This window comes from Pelodiscus sinensis, chromosome 6, assembly GCF_049634645.1.
Source record: "Pelodiscus sinensis isolate JC-2024 chromosome 6, ASM4963464v1, whole genome shotgun sequence".
NCBI classification, from domain to species: Eukaryota; Metazoa; Chordata; order Testudines; family Trionychidae; genus Pelodiscus; species Pelodiscus sinensis.
Window position 1 is genome coordinate 2,558,725 of NC_134716.1, and position 18,071 is coordinate 2,576,795.

The 18,071-nt window shown below is 39.6% G+C and overlaps 1 protein-coding gene across 7 annotated transcripts in view; it reads right to left on the bottom strand.

Moving 5' to 3' along the window:
* Positions 1–1,398: 1,398 nt before the first annotated feature.
* PCGF3 (polycomb group ring finger 3) overlaps positions 1,399–18,071 on the bottom strand; it is a 67,304-nt gene continuing 50,631 nt past the window's right edge. For 6 of the 7 annotated variants that reach the window (XM_075931290.1, XM_075931291.1, XM_075931285.1 and 3 more), the window contains 6 exons: positions 17,467–17,522; positions 16,437–16,547; positions 14,680–14,768; positions 13,130–13,267; positions 10,812–10,892; positions 1,399–8,363 (listed from right to left, as the gene is read on the bottom strand). In XM_075931290.1, coding sequence (XP_075787405.1) covers positions 8,316–8,363; positions 10,812–10,892; positions 13,130–13,267; positions 14,680–14,768; positions 16,437–16,547; positions 17,467–17,522 — 523 coding nt within the window. In that variant the 3' untranslated portion in view covers positions 1,399–8,315. The remainder of the gene's footprint in view (positions 8,364–10,811; positions 10,893–13,129; positions 13,268–14,679; positions 14,769–16,436; positions 16,548–17,466; positions 17,523–18,071) is intronic. The other variant, XM_075931292.1, reaches the window with a different exon arrangement.

Genomic DNA, 18,071 nt, shown 5'->3' on the forward strand with positions numbered 1-18,071 from the left:
AGAACAGCCCCATCCTGGTTGTTCCATTGTTTGGCAGCTAGACCCAATCAGCCTCACTGGTTTGCAATCACAGGGCTTTTGACTGTCCCCAACTCTGCACATGGAAGGGAGGGTGTTACACTTGCGTAATCCTCAGATATTTGAAAACGTCTCAGAATCCTTGGGGGTTGGACTTGATGGCCTCCTAAGGTCTCATCCAACCCTGTGACTCTAAACCTAAACGCAAGCGACATTAAAAGGTGCAGATTCATTGCTGCGCACCTCCGCGTCCATCGCAAATGGAAATAATCCAATTAAAGAGGAAAGCTTGCTACTTCCCCCAGTTTAGCTGTGACTCCATCACCCTATCTTCTCTTCCCTTTCCCTCTCTATGCCAGAGCTACTGAGAATTGCACACAGCCCACCCCAAATCATTTTTCTTTCCACCTCACGTATGGCATATCAACAACCTTCATACAAACAGAGACCACAACATATAGCCAAGAAATATCACCAAGGGGAAAAATCTCCTGTTTTGAACAGATTCTCCAAATGTGAAATGCCACTCAAAGCTCATAGGCAGGCATCTCCAAAGCATATTATATATTCATAAAGACCTCCTCAGCACTCTTGACAGCATGTCAAAAAACATGTCCAACTTCAAAGCATGCAAAACAGCTCACTTCAAAGTCAAAATCAAGCAAAATGTTCTTCCTCTAAGCCCAAATACCCTGCTGCTGGGGATTTCTTAGATAAGATAAAGGAAAATAAAGAGTTTTAGGATTAAATGGGGCACATACTGGAATCTGAAGACACTAAGCTATAGAACAGAACAATGAAACTGTCACTTTTGATGCCTATACATTTCTATAGGTCTCAACCATCGACTATGAAAACCACCAGTTCTTTGACTTAACGCTAACCCATCACTACAAGGTACTTCAGACGTATGTAAATAGTAGAACTTCCAGATACTGAAGTTACTGAATTTTTTTTAAAATCAATTTTCAGCTATGTGTTGTTCTCATTGAAGGGTACAACCGGGAATATTCAACCCAGGAGATTCACAGTAGACAAAGAATTAGCAAGATTTCTGAACTAATCCTGGACTTGCTTACTTCTGGGGAGAAGTTTAGCTTGTTGCTCAATTAGAGCTGCAGTGGCAGGTTTATGCTGACAGAGCTCAACAGAACATAAATATAATTACTCTAACATGACTATTAGGGTACATTTATGAGGCTCCGGGAATTCCACAACCATGCTCAAGTAGCTTCTACAAATTAGCAACTGTGCTTTGAAGCACAACATTTTTTGATTTGTTGTCCCTACATTTCCACGGTTTCGTTTTCTATGACTCACAATCAAACCTAATTTAGATCAATCAAATCAAAGCGGCACAAAAATCATGGAAATTAAAGGTAATGATCAAAAAATTTATTTTGAGGTCCAAAATCAAAGCCAAAGACAATCTGAATAACTACAAGTATATTATACACAAGGCAATACAAAACATGAACTTATCAAACAAGTTTTGCAACAGCGTGTTTCAAAAGGTCACAGTCACAACAGATGATGATGGTGCCTTTATCCACTTCTGAAATGAGGTATATGTGCGCATCATTCTTACCGTCCACCTGAGCAGTCTCTCACCATATAGATGCTCATTATAAACTTTAGACTAGTGTGCCAATTTGTGTTCCTGTGTATTTTTGGGTAGGGCATGGTGCAAAGGTCACAGATGGCAAAAACAGTTGGTCATCACTTAACTATTCCAGCCAGTTACAAAAGGGGCAAGGTGGTACGTACAAGTATACAATAGGGAAACACATCGGCTGCTTTCTAGCATGGTTAGTTTCTCTTTAGATGCCGGGAATACTCGTCAATAGTGCGGAGTGCTAGACTAACCCGAAACATCCAGGAATAAATTACTGGTTTGTAGGAGTGTTTCAGGCAACCAACAAAGCAAAGAGATGGAGAAATTATAGATCTACTAATGACGAGAATAAGTAGATTTATGAAATATAGTGCTTGCTGACACAGCAGAATTAGTGCTAAACTTAGAAGTTTATTATTTATTCACTTTTTTGTGACACACATGAACAAAGTGACCTTTCAGAGATAGATTTCTCCCATCGGTGTTTAAATGGCCAATCAATGGCAAAATTATCTAGCAGGTCTCATCTCCTCAGGATAATTACACATCCCTACCATTAGTGCAAGTGAGAACTCTCCAGGAACTGGCCGCTACAGAGTTCCTGACAATTCCTAACAAAATGGCAGAAACATTACTCTTTTGCCTCTCCCAATATGAAGAAAACACCACACACAATTCTGAAAATATATATTACTGTATGCAGATACTGCAAAGAAATTCACCTAGGGTTTTAGCTGCTTTGCAGTTTACTAGAGTACCTAGATTAACCTTTACATTCATTTAAACCTAACACAGTAAATCCTTTGGAGGCACTCCTGCAGAAGCCTTGATGATCTGAAACAGTTAGGAAAGAACCCATTAAAATAACCTTGAAAGCAATCAAAAATTAGATCAACCCTCTGAAGGCAAATTTACTTCTGGCTCATGAACCAAAGCTCTCCGGAGTGGTGTTTTAAGTTGTCTTAAGACCTTTTGTTCTAATTTTCAGCCAGAGATAAAACAGACTATCAGTAGCCATCCCTCATTAGTGACTAACACAAAAGAGATCTGGGCAGGTTTGGTTTTCCAATTTAACATTTGTTCATGGTGTCTAACAGAATCTTGGACTCCAGTGACATTAGTAGATGAGGAGCAAGTCCGATACCATGCACACTGTAGCAAGTAGACCCATATGCACAAATACATGAAGAGTTCAAAGCATCTAAGATAACCTCCTTCATGCAACAGAAGTAACTTTATTTGCTAATGAACAGACTGCCATGTATTTGGCACAAACCATTTACCCATTTAAGGAGTTTTGTACTTTGTATAATATTTTGTTCAGTGGTAGTATTAGATTCAAGCAAAAATGGCATACATTTTATGGGGAAGATAAATTATAGAACAACATCTAAGGGATTGCTCTGATACATTCAGTATAGCACCGCTGCATTGTACTTGCTAGTCTTTGAGGCTCTTGGTGGGGGGAGACAAACTTTCAGCCTGACAGAATTTTAGTTAGCTTTTTTGCTTTTATTAACAAGCATATAATATTAATTGGCAAAACACTGAATACAAGCTTCACTATCATAAAAATCAAAACAGTAAGCAATAATCCCCAAAGGCTTATTCAGACAAAAACTAGCCACCAATAGTACAAAAATTACACAGCAACACAAAGCATAAAAAAATGTAAACTTTCAAATGAAACTAAGTCAAAAATATGGTTTTATACGGTGATAGTTTCAGTATCTTTATATACCACATATTGAGGATAAAGGCTTAGTGGTTGCACTGGCTTATTGTCCCTTAACCCTAAATTAATCTTGTTCCACAACAAGAAACAACTTTCCTTTTGTCCAGTTACATTGTTTGGGAGTTAAGGATATTAAACCAATGTTATAATTGTATCTTAAACAGACCTGGAACTTCAGCGCACCCTTCAGAAGTTAGGACTTCTGGAGGCATGCCCCTAAGTAACTCTGCTCCTGTGAATAATCCCACTGACTTCAACCAAAATAGCCAGGCGAGTCAAGTGACAAGGGAAGCATTTGCAGTATTGGATCATTATGCCATAATCCTACAATCTGGTCTGGGGCAGGCCACACTGACTTCAATTGGATTCAGCAAGGACATAAGGATCTACCAGATGGATCAGATTGCAGAACCTAGAGCTTCCATTTGTACGTGAGCAAATCCAAACTCGTTTGTTAAAAACAAAACGTTGGCTTACCCTGAGGGGCAAGTTTCCAGAAAATGTGAATCTAATCCCTGCTTTTGTCAAAACGCAGACTCAAAGGGCAGTTCATAAAGAAATTATGCACCTTAAAGTATGCACTCTCTCTGAACTGGGACCTATAGAAATATCAAGTCAACTTCTCCGGGAGAGTTAAGCATGCCCTTATGCAAACAATTCTAGCCTGCAGGATGTTTTTTTTTTTTAACTTTGAAACAGAGGACAAGAGGCGTGGGTTGCATTCAACCTTCCATTGAAGCATGTGAACTGAAGCGATTACCTGAGGAAATACAGAAACTGGATTTTTCTGTAGGAAACAGTTTAAGATGTCTGCATTACATGCATTTCTTAAGTACTGATTAAAACAAATTTATCAAAGAGTCATCTGCTGAAGTACAAACTGGTTGGCTTTTTCCTATTACTTTTATTTCAATGATCAGATTTAAATAACTGAAAAACAGGGTAGCTATGCTACTACATTTACCATTGATGGAGGGGGAGGGGGGAATCCAGTGACTCTCCCAAGACTAATTATGCTGTTATGAAGACAATAGAGCCAGATAAGCTTTCAAAGGCTCATAGCCTATTGGAAAAAATAGCACCATCATAGCTGTAAGTCTGATATTTCATATGGTCCCATATCCCCAGAGGTTAGTGTGTTGTGTACAGTATTGCACAACCAATAAAAAATAAATATTCCCAGGTTAGATGGTACACAAAGATACCAGACGTAACAATGGCACAAAAACAAATTTCAGATAGGCTGCAAGTCTTGCAGATTGCTTCCACAATTCACATTAAGGTTTCTTGCCAGATCATTTATTTAAAAATATTGCTGACAGGTAGTTCTTGCACTTACACACAACTTTAAAACCCCAAACTTCACTTCAAAAAAACCTCCCAAAAATAAAAAATAAAAAAAAATTTGAATGTACATTTTAAAAATCCCACCTACATTCCTTCCCAATTTAGCGGTAAGTAGATGCTACATTTACAATTTAAACATATGCCTCATAAATGCATGTTTCAAACCTATTGCACAAAAGCATAAGTAATGCTCTTTATCCATACAAAAACATCAAATAAAAACTACTCAAACTCAAAGGAAAAAGAAGAAGCTTGTAAAAACATCTCACAATTTCATTTTATATGCCCGTAAATAAAGCTGGACCATTGAAACCAAAATACTTGGATGGTAAAATAAGATAGAAGGCTTAAAATAGAATAAATAATTTTATAAAGTTAATTTTTTTAAAACCCCCAAATCTTATTTAAATTCAATATTATATATTCTATCTGAATTCTCTATTTTAAATGAAAACTATATCTAGTGAGACTATCAGCCTGGGTAATTAGTCTCATTGCTGTTAAGGATAATGCAACAAGATACTCGTACTGCAATTATTCACCAGCATAAGCAGTTGTGAAAACTACCTCACAGTAACTCCATCCTCACTAAAACCAAAATAAACAGAACAGGACTTACACAGGACCAAGAGAGACCTAAAAGGAGCCTGACCTTCACACCTTAAACAAGGTTTTAAAAAATCAACAGCTATTCAGCCCAATATAGTTTTGGCATTAACATCAACTCTCTCAAGCTTCACAGAAGTGAAACAGAACTTTAGACATCGAACCCTTAAGGTCTCCCACTGAATGTGACATTTCATTGTATGCCAGTCTTCCTGCAAAGTTTAAAAAAAAATCAAACCAAATGGTGCAGCAAACCCTACGGGTAACAGTTTCTGTAGGGCAGATATTCGGACAGGGTGCAATTTAGAAAAATAGGTATTTTTAACCACTGAGGTTTCATCAGGTTAATACATTAAAAAAGCAGAGTTACCAGCTGGAGGTGTTAATACTGGCTTCATATTTACGTCTCTATACAGATATTAACAGATATTTAAATATACTGATATAGCACCATAGCAAATTCAAGTGATTCCAAAGAGAGCCACAAACTTACAAATATATATTCTGTACTGTAGATTGTTACAGTGAGTGAGAACTGAATGACAGAGAGGGTTTTGAATTTATATGTTCATACGGTTCAATTGCTCCTCAGTTTACTTACACAGGAAAATATTCAAATTCTGATGTACGTCAGTGGCGCTGCAGTAAGGCCTGGTGTTACAAAATGCTGCTGCAGTGCATATGCTGAGGTAGACAGATCATGTATATATGTTTATTAAACCCTTAGATGATTAGGATCACATTGATAAGGACAGGGTCTCTTAGCTGAAGTTCCCGACGCACACCCCCTCAAAGGACAGTGCCATCGGACCCACAGTTCCAGAAAGTCCCAGTAAATCGACTGACTTACAAGGCCACCTCACCAACGTTCCTTTCTGTGATAAGCTCACATAGGGCTAGGTGCTAAAGCTGGACTGATTAGGACTCCTTCCTCTTCCGACACTGCTATTTTTTTCTCCATGTTGTACATAGATAAAAGCTGAATTGCCGATAGGTGCATATAGGAACAGAAAGACCAAACCGGAGCCAAATTCTAGTCCTCCCCTCCTCCTCCCACCATGCTGAAATACTCCAGGTCTAGATGTCAAGAAGTCCTGGCTGGCCCAAGGAGTACTCTGTACATTGACATCTCTCGGGCCCTAGAGATGTGCAGAGATTTCCCTTTATTTCTCCATTTGCACCCATTCTGATCGCCTCTTCATTCACCTTGACAGCTGAGTGCAGAACCTTTGTCATGCTGGTTTGAAATATATACAGGTGAGTGGGGTTCCCTCTCACAAATGCAGCAGTAGGAAAGCTGAGAGGAGGCAAATGGAGAAACAGAAGGCTCCAATAAGCACGTGTAAGGAGGCACACAGGAACATGGTGTTCTGGGGGGCGGGGGATTACTTCCAGATCCAGGAGAAAAGAGAATTGACGTGTTTGGATCAGCCAGCATTTCACAGGATGTACTTCCTGGGGTTAAATCGAATATTAAATAATGATTTCTTGCAGGCCTGAGGAGCCCAACTGGCTGGAGTAGGATGGTGCTAACAAGCTTAATAGTGATGTCAGCCACTGGCATTTGCCTTATGGAGGAATAAAAGGGTTTAATAATATGTATACAAAATTGGTGGGTTTAGGAGGAGCTTTCCCTCCTGAGAGTTTAAAAAGAAAGTAATAACCTCCAGCTGCCCGTGTGTCACACCCTCTTTTCAATTTCTTACAATCCCCTGTGCCAGTCAAGCATTTTAACATTCCATATTTTTATTATGTTATACAGTAAAGTGCTTGCAGAAATCACTGTCAACCAATTTTTTTAAGTCACCTATTTTAAAAACCCTTCCAAGATTTTTTTTTTAAGTGAACACCCTTCTAAGCATTAGCTGAACATGGACTTGAAGACATACGTAGAAAAAAAACACTGTGCCTCTCTCGAAGCTCAACACAAAAAGCTAGATTAATAGATTAAGGCCAGAAGGTACCACTACAATCTAGTCTGACCTCCAAGACAGATAGGGGCGCTAAAGAAACCAACAAAAGCTTCTAAAGGAAACCATTAAAGGAAATCCAGAATTAGTCAGTAATTAACAGATGAGTTTTTAAACCAGTGAAATAGAAATGTTTCTATGTGGGTGTCTTCCAAAATAAACACCCTTCAACTACCCGTGACAAATTCAGTTTAAAAAAAAAATTCTCCCTAAAGAAAACATGGATTTCTGCAAGCCTCTACTGCATAAGACACGTCTACCCTAAATTTTACAAATGAAGCACTTTGAGTAATCTTTGAGTTGTGATCAGATGCAATTTATGCCACAACGTACTATTGGGGGCAAATTAAATTCATTTTCAGTTGCCTCATTGAAATATGCAGAGGGATGTGAAAACATACATGAAATATAAAATGAGATGAAGCGTTGTGCGGAACTCATGACGTTTTCAGAGGCCTAGACTTTTAGGAAGTTTTTAATGCAGCATAAATATCATCAGTCTCTATATCATCAAGGTATGTTCAAGGATCCTCAAAGGGCTCACCGAAAGCCAAAGTAACTGATGCACACTCTGTAAGACAGGAACACCTTGCAGAATATATCAAAATAAGCTTTAGAAGTTTCAACCCATGGAAAGTAACTAAAGGTAATTTCGGGCTCAAAATCAACCTTGTGAATCACCCCTACAACATTTTAACATGTTTGTGTAACTGCAGCAAAGAGATGAATGACATGGAGCTACATGGAACTGTGAAGTGTTTTCAGGATCTGTAAACTTAGTGCTGGTAGTGTCCTCTTGTGATTTATTTCTTTCGTACAAAAAAAGTATAAATATTTTCTGTCCAGAGATCTGGGCAACACATCCCCAGAAGAATATTCAGAAAGGTGGTTGGCTGTGAGAGCACTACAGTCTTCCAAAACCATTCTGCTGGTTCGTGTCACGTGTGAGTTAAGTGATGCACTAAGAAGGTGCCTGATGATAGTCTCTGCAAAAAACGCTGTCCAGAAGGACAATAAAGGTCTCTTACAGCAAGTCCATTTTGGGTCTGTAATGTAGCAGGAGAGGTGCTTTCTGCAAGATAAAATAATGAGCTAGTTTAAGAAGCAAAATGAATCCTCCCATGTGATAGGTAAGCAATTCATCAAAATATGCGATCAATGTATGTTTTAAGGCCAGAAGGGATTAAGCGCGGCATCATCTCATCTCACAATATCACCCAGTTAGCCATATACTGAGCCCAGTTATGAAGTCCCATCTACTTTGAAAAGATGGAGAATCCAGCACTAATTCTACAGAACTACCAGCATAACTACCTTCCCTGTTAAAAAGTGTGTCATTTCCAATTTGAATGTCTCTAGCTTCCAGCCCCTCGTTCTTCTTATGTCATTCTCCACTAGATTAGAAAGCCCTTTGGGACACTGTTGTTTCAACCCATGAAGGTACTTTTATACTGCAATCAAATCACCTCTCAATATTCTTTTTGGTAAGTGAAACAGATCTGGCGCTGAGTCTCACCATAAAGGTTCTTTTACTAGCCTTTAAATCATTAATAGCTTTTCTCCTCCCCCTGTCCACTTTTTCAACATCCTTTTTAAAAAGCAGACACCAGAACGGGATCCCGTAGTCCAGGATCAGTCTCACGGATGCCACATTCAGAAGTAAAATCACATCTCTGTTTTAGTTTCTGCAGCCAAGGACCACACCCACCGTATCATACTTTATATGTTGAACTGTATGTCTACTAGAATACGACAATTGGGAGGTCACTTTTGTCTATCAGCATTACCAACACCTCCACAGCTTCCAGAGCTCTGAGAAGACATTTAGGGGTAAATTACAAGCTAAATAACAGCACAAAACACTGAGAGCCAGGACTGGTGGCTGTAAACAAACTTTACAGTACTGTGGGAAACTTCGCCACACCCACAATAAACAAACATCCAGCTAACTAAAACTTGGCCGAAACACAGATGTTGTCAGACCAGAGAATGCATGACTAGAGACATTCAATGTTATTACATCTATGCAACTACCCTTACTAACCAAATTTGTAACCATCCAAAACCAAAATCGGGTTTAACAAGATGTCTTCTCCACAAAGCCACGTTGACTTGCATTAAATTACATTCCCGCCTTTAATTCTGGATTATTCGAATCCTCTGTTAGTGTCTTCTTTCTTTTGCCTGGGACCGATATCAGGCTATTTACCATGTCGTCCTGCTTGTCTTTTGCTAACGTAATGCCGCTATACCCAGTTTCAGGCCAGAAGGGCCCATGGGATCTTTTAACAGGATCTCCTGCACACCGCAAGCCACTCAATTTCACCTTTTGCTATTCAGGCCAAAAAGAGTTTGGTGAGACCGAAGCTTTCCAGGCCTCAGGAAATTAAAGTACTGTGAGCCACAGGGAAAGAATGTGAGAGACCAAGGTGCCACCAATACCCAAAGCCCCTGGAACTGCAGAGAGTGGATTTGACGAGTCATGCCCTGGTGATCCCAGCCAGCATGCTGCAGATGAAGGCAAAAAGCCAAAACAATAAACCCCCAAAGTCCAAACTAATCTGACCGAGGGAAAAATTCCTTTCCAACCTCACATCTGGCAATCAGTGACACCCTCCGGAGTATGCGGGTGAGACACGCCAGCAGGACATCGAGAAAGAGAATTCTCTGCACACCTCAGAGCATGGTCACCCCCCTAGTATCCCATCTCCAGTTGTAAAGAAACTCTTCCCATCTTCTGAAATGTCCCTGTTATTCCAAGGGCACCCAGGTGCCACTAATAAAGATCAGTGATGCAGAGATGTCCTGCACCAACCCTCACAGGGCTTTTGCTTGCACATTATCTGCGCCTGCTGGATGACCTTTGATAAGCCATTTCATCTCCATGTGCCTCAGTTTTCCCATCTGTACAATGGGGGTGGTTTCTCTCCTGATTTGCCAAACACTGAGATCTATAGATTAAAAAAAACAAAACAAAAAAAAAAAACAACTGTGCGAGAACTAAATATCATCTCTAGTAGATGCTCCTTAGTGCCCTCGATTACTAACGGCCTGAAAGTAGTTCATTCTCCTCAAGTAATGCAACATCATCTTGCTTCTTTCCAAATACAGGACAGGACTATACATCAATCTCTTTTAGATTATTATCATTTTCACCATCTCCACACAGTGAAGAGTTTCTACTACTATTAGAATTTCTTTTTCCTGATTTATCTGAAAAATCTACTGTCCTTAGCCTTGCCAACCACTGATTTTTTCCTGATGTCCTCAGTTTCCACACTTTATAACTTCTAATTTACACTGATAGCTATTTACTTCCTCCTTTCCCCCCAAGTTATTATATATAGTTCTTGGTCTCTGAACCAAGATGGACTTCTAACCAACTTGTTAGCCAGTTCTCAAATTATTGCAGGTTTAAAACTGTGTATGATAGATACTCCATGAACTCTGTTCTGTAATCAGGTTTAACATTTTTAAGGCTAAACATGAGTGAATTCATGAAAAAGCAATTGTGCCGTACCTTAAATCTCCATCTAGTGACAACTACAAATTTGAGCGTATGGTCCTTGCCAAGAATTTCTTCATTGCATAATATATCCAGCTGATTGAAAAGGAAGAGAGACTTAAATTCATTAAGGGACACACTATACATACTTCTGAGACAAGACAATGCAGATGGATAAAAGTCATGTTAAACATGTCAAGAGTTACCTAAGACATGCAAAGATCCTAATCCTTCCTGCAGCATAAAACCAAACTTGCAGTGCTAATGGAAAAAGGCACTCTATTAAAGACAGCCTTCCTAGGTCTGTTTGACTTCTGAATGTTGAAAGACATCCTCAGCCCAGGGAAGTTCACTGGGGGAACATTTCATAAAGTAAACTAACTTTTTGATCCACTGACTCTCTATGTGGCACCAGCATCTCACCCTAAGTCCAAATCATCAGCAGGAATTTTTAAAAACCTGTACAAACTTTCTTTTCTTCCTTAGTGAGCTTACCTCGTTTGCCATGCTACAAAAATGGCTTATGCATCATATTGCTGTATGCAATCTTGTCCTAGCCGTGTGGGTTCCAGGATATTAGAGAGACAAGATGGATGAGGTAATATCTTTTATTGAACCAACTTCTGTTGGTGAGGAAAACAAGCTTTTGAGCTTTCACCTTGAAGTGGCTTTCACCTTAAATGGTCCCTTGAAATACATGTTAACTATTTATTTTAAACAATCTGTTCCACTTTGTACACAAAATGGCATAGCTAAGTACAAATACACTTCCGAGACATGAGAGCAGCTCAGAGAGTTCAAAAGCTTGTTCCTTCTACCAATAGTACCTTTGATTGGACCAACTTCTCTCTCACCCACCGTATCTCTCTATGCACCACAAAGCAGATGACAATCAGGGTTGGAATGTGTATTTTGAATGGCTGGGGTCTCTCACATAGGGACTACGTTTACTATAAATTAACTCTTGTTGTAGTGGCTTTTTGCAGATTTGAAAACAAAGATCTTAGTAAGAAGGTGCTAGAATCAATATGTGTCTTTTGTTAAGATAATCTGAGGATTGAAGTAATTGTAGACTTAAGCCAGTTCTTCACTTGGGACAGGCCCGCAACGTTCCTTTGAAAGAACTTCATGTAAGCCACGCGGGGTAGGGGGAGGGGAAGGGGACCACTTATAAATACAATTAAGAGCCAATAAAATTAAGCATGTTTCTTCAGACTAGCTAAAGAAGCTGGTTTTAAATGGGCAATTGTTAAAAGGTACAGAAGGTCTACATATAAATGAGATGTGAAGCTGTTTCAGTTGACAATTTCTGTTTTAAGAAATTTTGGAACGAGGTAGGTTGACAGATTACATCCCCGGGGGCTGCTAGGAGTGGGTGATGGTGGTCGCGGTCAGGTAGGAACAAGGTTCCAAGTCTGAAAGGCTAGCTGTTTTGGTACGTTGTATTCTGAGATGGGAAAGGATGTTGCAGAGCTGTGGAGAAGCTAGGTAGGAAGAGTAAAGACAGGTATGTAAGTGAGGGGGAGGAGAAGGCGGTTCGGAGCTGGAAAGCAGTTAAGTAGAGATGGCGGTCCTGAAAACGAAAGCATCACTCAACAGAGAATGAGGATGTGGGTGAACTGTTGGCATGTTAGTTGGGCTAGGACCTTCAGTTTCCCAGCGTTTTAACTTTAGACATAATCACTTGTAATGAAGCCTTGAAGCACAACCTGCAGTCCCTTTGGTTTATGTTGGACAGCTGCTGACCTTCGGTGAACTTCAGTCCTGGGCATATCAGGAGCACAAAGGCTCTGGACCACTTGAGGAACATGGCTTCAATAAGACTTCCATGGTGGATAGGCCTGGACCGGTCCTATGCACTGAGGTGTAATTCTCCATTTTCTCTGATACACATGATTAGACAAATTAAGGACCCTAGTGGAACCTATGCCAAAGCTTACTGCAATGGTATTCTGTTCAAACTGGATGTGGAAACAGGGGTATTAAGGGGTCAGAGCAGCCGTTTGACTAGTATTACTAGCCCAAGAATCAACAAGAACTGAAACTTCAGGGGATTAGTTTGGGGAAGGAAGGAGATAAGTGTGCTAACTTTCATATTTTGCCCTTTTATTTTTTTATTAAAAGGCTGATAGATTCACCTAGGTCCAGCTCAGATAAAAAAAAAGCTGTTTTAGTCCTATTACAATATCACATTTTACCTGGAAAAGGTTTGTTGGGTTCTCTCTCTAAGAACAAGATTACAAGGAAAAGCATTACTTCTAAAAAATGAGCTTCATACGCTTGTTACACGCTTTTTATTTACACTGTCATTTTCTCTTATGTTAAAATATTACCTCGTTAAAAGAAGAAAGGTTAAGTTTTTTGGCAATGAACTTCTTTAGATGTAAGACTGTTGCTTGTGCTGAACAGCGGATCCATTTTCGTTTCAATCCACGCAATTTGCTGCTATTGCATTCCAAGCAGATGCTTACCTTTAGGGAAAAGCACACACAGCCCCATGTTGGTTAATAGGATTTCCTGAAATCCTGCTATGCATTCTGGCAAAATAAGGTCAAACCATATAACTAAAACCTCTCTGAATTCAAGCATTCACTGTTACCTTACTGATATAAAAAAGAGCTGTCTGTACCTTGTCAGCTTACACCTCACTCCTTTTGACCCAGACGCGTCTAGATTAAGTTGATAGCCTCTCATTTGTACATTATAGGTGTCAATCTGACTAACTCAGGATCAACCAAGGTCAAACCACAAACCAGAAGTGTAAATACTAACAGAACTGTAGAATGTAAAAATCACCTTCACTTTTCCAGTCTTTGCCCATTTTTATAGGCAATATTCATGTACATCAAGATTAAATACATATGTTAGCATGATTATCAACTCAAAAGTGATTTTGTCTGAGATGTAACGGTGCTACAAGAATAGGTAAAAAAAAGTCAAAAGAAAGCTAATGAAAAAACAAGGTGTTTTTACTCAAATTACTGGTATGTTTGGCTATGATTTTTTCATGGAAATTTTAATAAATGCCACGACAGAGGTTCAGGAAAACAAGCATATGTCAAAGAAATAAGGGAGATGAGATAGTTTATTCTACACTGGCTTTTATCTGAAGAGTGGTTAAGATGTAGCCCCATGTAGGACATGAGGCATTAATTTATTCTGCAGCTGATCAATGTGCAGTTAACAACTACAATCTCCTGGCCATACAAAAAGTGAAAACACTGATCTACTTTACTACCAGACAGATGGATTAAATGCACATCTGCCCCGCAAAAGGCAACTGAACAGCCTGAGTGGAGACTGTATCTCAGCCTCCTTCTCGGTTTTAATCCAACCAACATCGTAACTATCTTCTATGGATTTTGCCTCAGTCATCCGGCTCTCAACCCAGCAACAGGCCAGGCAAACAACTGCTTTGCCTAGGTATGGGGACATGAAGCTGTTCCTATGACAGATATGTTGGTTCTGATCTTGAGTTTAAAAAGATGTCATTAAGTAGTCTTGCTTCCTTTCTGTTTTTCCTAAATTAGCAAAAAGTCGTTGTCTGTATTAATTATATTCGACGGTGTTAGAGCTCTAGATTTTAGCCATAGGTCTCATATACTAGTTTTGAGGCACATTTTTTAATTCACTTTAGGCTAGACGACAATCACAGTTAAAACAGACACTGCCACTGCTCCTTAATAAGATTTGCTTGAAAAATAAATGCCACTACTGCTCTACACTTAAAGACACTTGGTCCAACTTCACACTGTTAAAAAGCATGGAGAAACAGTGCCATACTTTTTAGCATAAAAGTAAATGGTGACCTATAATTAAGAAAAAAAACTGGTTGATTTAAAAAAAAAAAAAAAAAAAAAAAGTTGCCTGAAAGACATTCTACCTGTTCATCACTTCTGTGATAGTCATTATCTTCTTCCTGTTTTTCCTCTGATGTTTCTTTGTTTGAACTCTCATCAGCTTTAGTTTCACCTCCAATAAAAAAGGAATACATTATACTCATGCAGTTAAAAGGTGTTAAACTGTAGGTAATCTCAATCAACAGTAACAAAAATCAAATCAAGACAAAGCAATTGGCGCTCTGAAAGTATTTCAGTGGTCAGACTGGGGGTGAGCTCATTTTATAGAAGTTAAAAAGGAGCGTAACCATCCTTGGTATTTGCTATTTTCTGGAAGCATGCTTAGCTACATGTTAGTTCCTCAGCAGTGCACCTGCATTTCAAGGGCCCTAATCCCAAACCCATTGCAGACAATGGAAAGCCTGACAGTGAGCTTTGATAAATGCATTGATAAGTAAGAATGCATTTGTTGAGTTGAAGGACTTGCAAGTTCTCAACGTAAGTGCAAAAAATTATTTGTTGACTATTATGTTTAACTGGCTAACCGATAAAACAGGGGTTAGTTGGAGTGCCCCACCCCTCTGGTTGGGCAGCCAGTTAACCTTAACCAGTAAGCATCACCTGGAATGGGTGATGCTTACCAGTTAACCCTTCACATCCCTAATTTGCCCCATGATTGTATTTAAAAAAAAAAAAAAAATCAGGAAATTCCAATACTTCAGGTTGCCAAAGAAATGTCAGCTCTGCCAAGTACTGTATAGTCAGTCATTTCTACTCCTCTTCCTTTCAAAAGGAAGCCTTATAGTATTACTTTTATTAGTTAAATATCATTCAAGCCCTAATGGTTCAAATTTCCTAGCACTGGAGTGTGACAGTTCTAGCTTTATCCTCGTGTGGGTGAGGGGGCTCTGTGCGTGACTATCTGGGTGCAGACAGCTCAATGGGAGGCCCAGGTACATGGGAGATCTGGAGGCACATTAGGGCAGTTTCAGGTGCGGGGCCAGTTGGGACCTTGCAGGGGGATCCAGGTGAAGGTGGTTGGGACTCAATTGGCGGAGCGGGGAGGGAAGGGAGGTTGTCTAGGTGCTGGCAGAGTGGGAGCGGGGAGGGAAGGGAGGTTGTCTAGGTGCTGGCAGAGTGGGACTTGGGTGTTCAGCTACAACTAGTTGGGGCTGAGTGTGCTGGGAATCTGGATGTGGGGGAAATCGTCAGGGTGTTCAAAGTATTGGAGGTGGTCTCGGTATACAGGTGTGGCTCTGGGCCAGAGGGGTGGGGTTCAGATATGGAAGGCTGGAGGGAGATTCTTGGCGTACAGGGTGAGTTTTGGAGGTTGGGGGGCTGAGCACGAGGTCAAGATGGACAGGGGAGCAGCTCCCCATACAGTGACCTCTCCCTGAGCCAGGGGAATTTTCTGCAGGTGGGTCTAGCAGTTCCTCTCAGCACAAGAGTAGGAACCACCACAGTTATTTACCTCTTTGTCAGTTGTTCTGGGGGCCTGAAACCATGTGGCTGAGCTGCTAGGGAGGGAGGGTGCCCACTTTTGTAACTTCCTTTGTTTGCCTGTCAGAAAACTATTTTTCTGCCAGGAAGCAAATAAATACGCAGTGGACATGAATTCTGGCGCATGCACTGGCACATAACTCCTCCAGGAGTAGTATAGCTTAACGCCATTAGATTTTATGCAGCCACATTCACAATGTACAGTACTACGTAACAATTTCTATAACTATGACTGGTGATTAGAATAAGATTATCAGCTTAATGGGATGTTTGTGAAGAGAGCAAACAAAAATAAAATTACCATTCCGATGCGAATCTAAATGCTGCTTTGCAGAGCATGTTTCCCCTTTGATGTCCCCTGGTACTTCCATACCTAGTTTATGATAGAATTCTCGCTGTTTTCTCATTTCCGCTGTTTAAAAATTTAAACAGTTTCACTAATAAGTGCCATTGTAACATTTATAAAACTGTTTCAAATCCCTCCCACTTGCTCGCAGAAGACACTTTCCAGAAAGAAGAGGCACTCATCTGAGTGTGGATAACATGATTCCTTCACTTTTGGCTGCCTCTCTGCTGCTCCTAATTACCTTTTTAACAAATTATAACACACATCTTAACATTCATTTTCTGAGGCACCTTTTACATCACTTCTGTGATTGCATGTCATATAAATGTTACAGCTACTCCTTATTTTTCATGTATCTGTCTACAAATCTCTCAGTTAAAGTATATGATACATGCCTGTTCAGTTACACATGTAAGAGATTCCAAATTTCTATTTTTCTCCCTGCTTCTATATTTTTAGTCTGGAAGAATTTCTCTTTACTTAAGCTTGCTTATTTAAGGGAATGTTCTCTTTGATGTGACAAGTTAGTATCAATGAAAAATTTTCACCTAAACAGCAGAAGGCAGTAAAACACTATTGAAAAAATATGAGAATGATACGATAGTTAGCATGGTATTCCTTCTGCTAAAGACACCCATTATTGTCAAAATATTACTGTTATGAGAAGCAGCACACGAATTAGAAGTTACCTGTGAGCAAAGGCCTAAAGTATGCACTCTAACAAGAGGAAGAAAGTTATGCTGAAAATCAAAATTCTCTGCATTAAGATGTGTCACTTCTGACAACTTGGGAAAGCAGCAACCAAATGCATGAATAAACGCAAAATCCAAAACATGTGCATATGAAATATAATGCCAACACAAAAAGTTTGTTTTATGGTGTTATGCAATGTTTTAATCTTTCTGAAACAGCACCATGATTTTCATTTCTGGAATTCTTTCTAACTCTAACATTTACAGCTAAAATAAGACATACCAAGACTTACCTTCTTGAAGGCCTGGCACAAGCTTGTAAACAATATCTTGCATTGTTCTATCATGACTGGCAAAAAGAACAAAACAATTAGAATGTGAAAACATCTTGCTTTTTTAATTAATCATCTGTATTCTAAATGTCATCTCACTTCAAGAGAAAGACTCCGATATTAAACAGATTATGCTAACAGGAATATAGACTCGTAAACATCACAGGAGAGCATATTTAGATTCATAAATGGTGACTGAAAAATAAGAAAGATGTCACGTGAGAAAATGATTTAACGGGCGGGCGGGCGACCACGAGAAGGAAGCCTGAAAAGGCCCCAACAGTCAAGGCAGGAGGTAGCAAAGTGGTCCATGTGATGCAGAGGATGACACACTGCAATGTTAACAGGCTGTGTGAATTTTTTTTGAAGTCCACCCTTAACAGAACGCAGAAGAACATGAACGATGCGTCTATAGCAGAAAGTGGAATTGCTCCCAAGTGTACACATGTTGGTAATGTACTTTTTACTATACCTTGATAGACTTTTGACCTAAAGAAAGCAATTTTTGGCTCGATGAGGAAAAATACACTTTAACATGACCTTCCTATTCAGTATGGTGTCAAAGG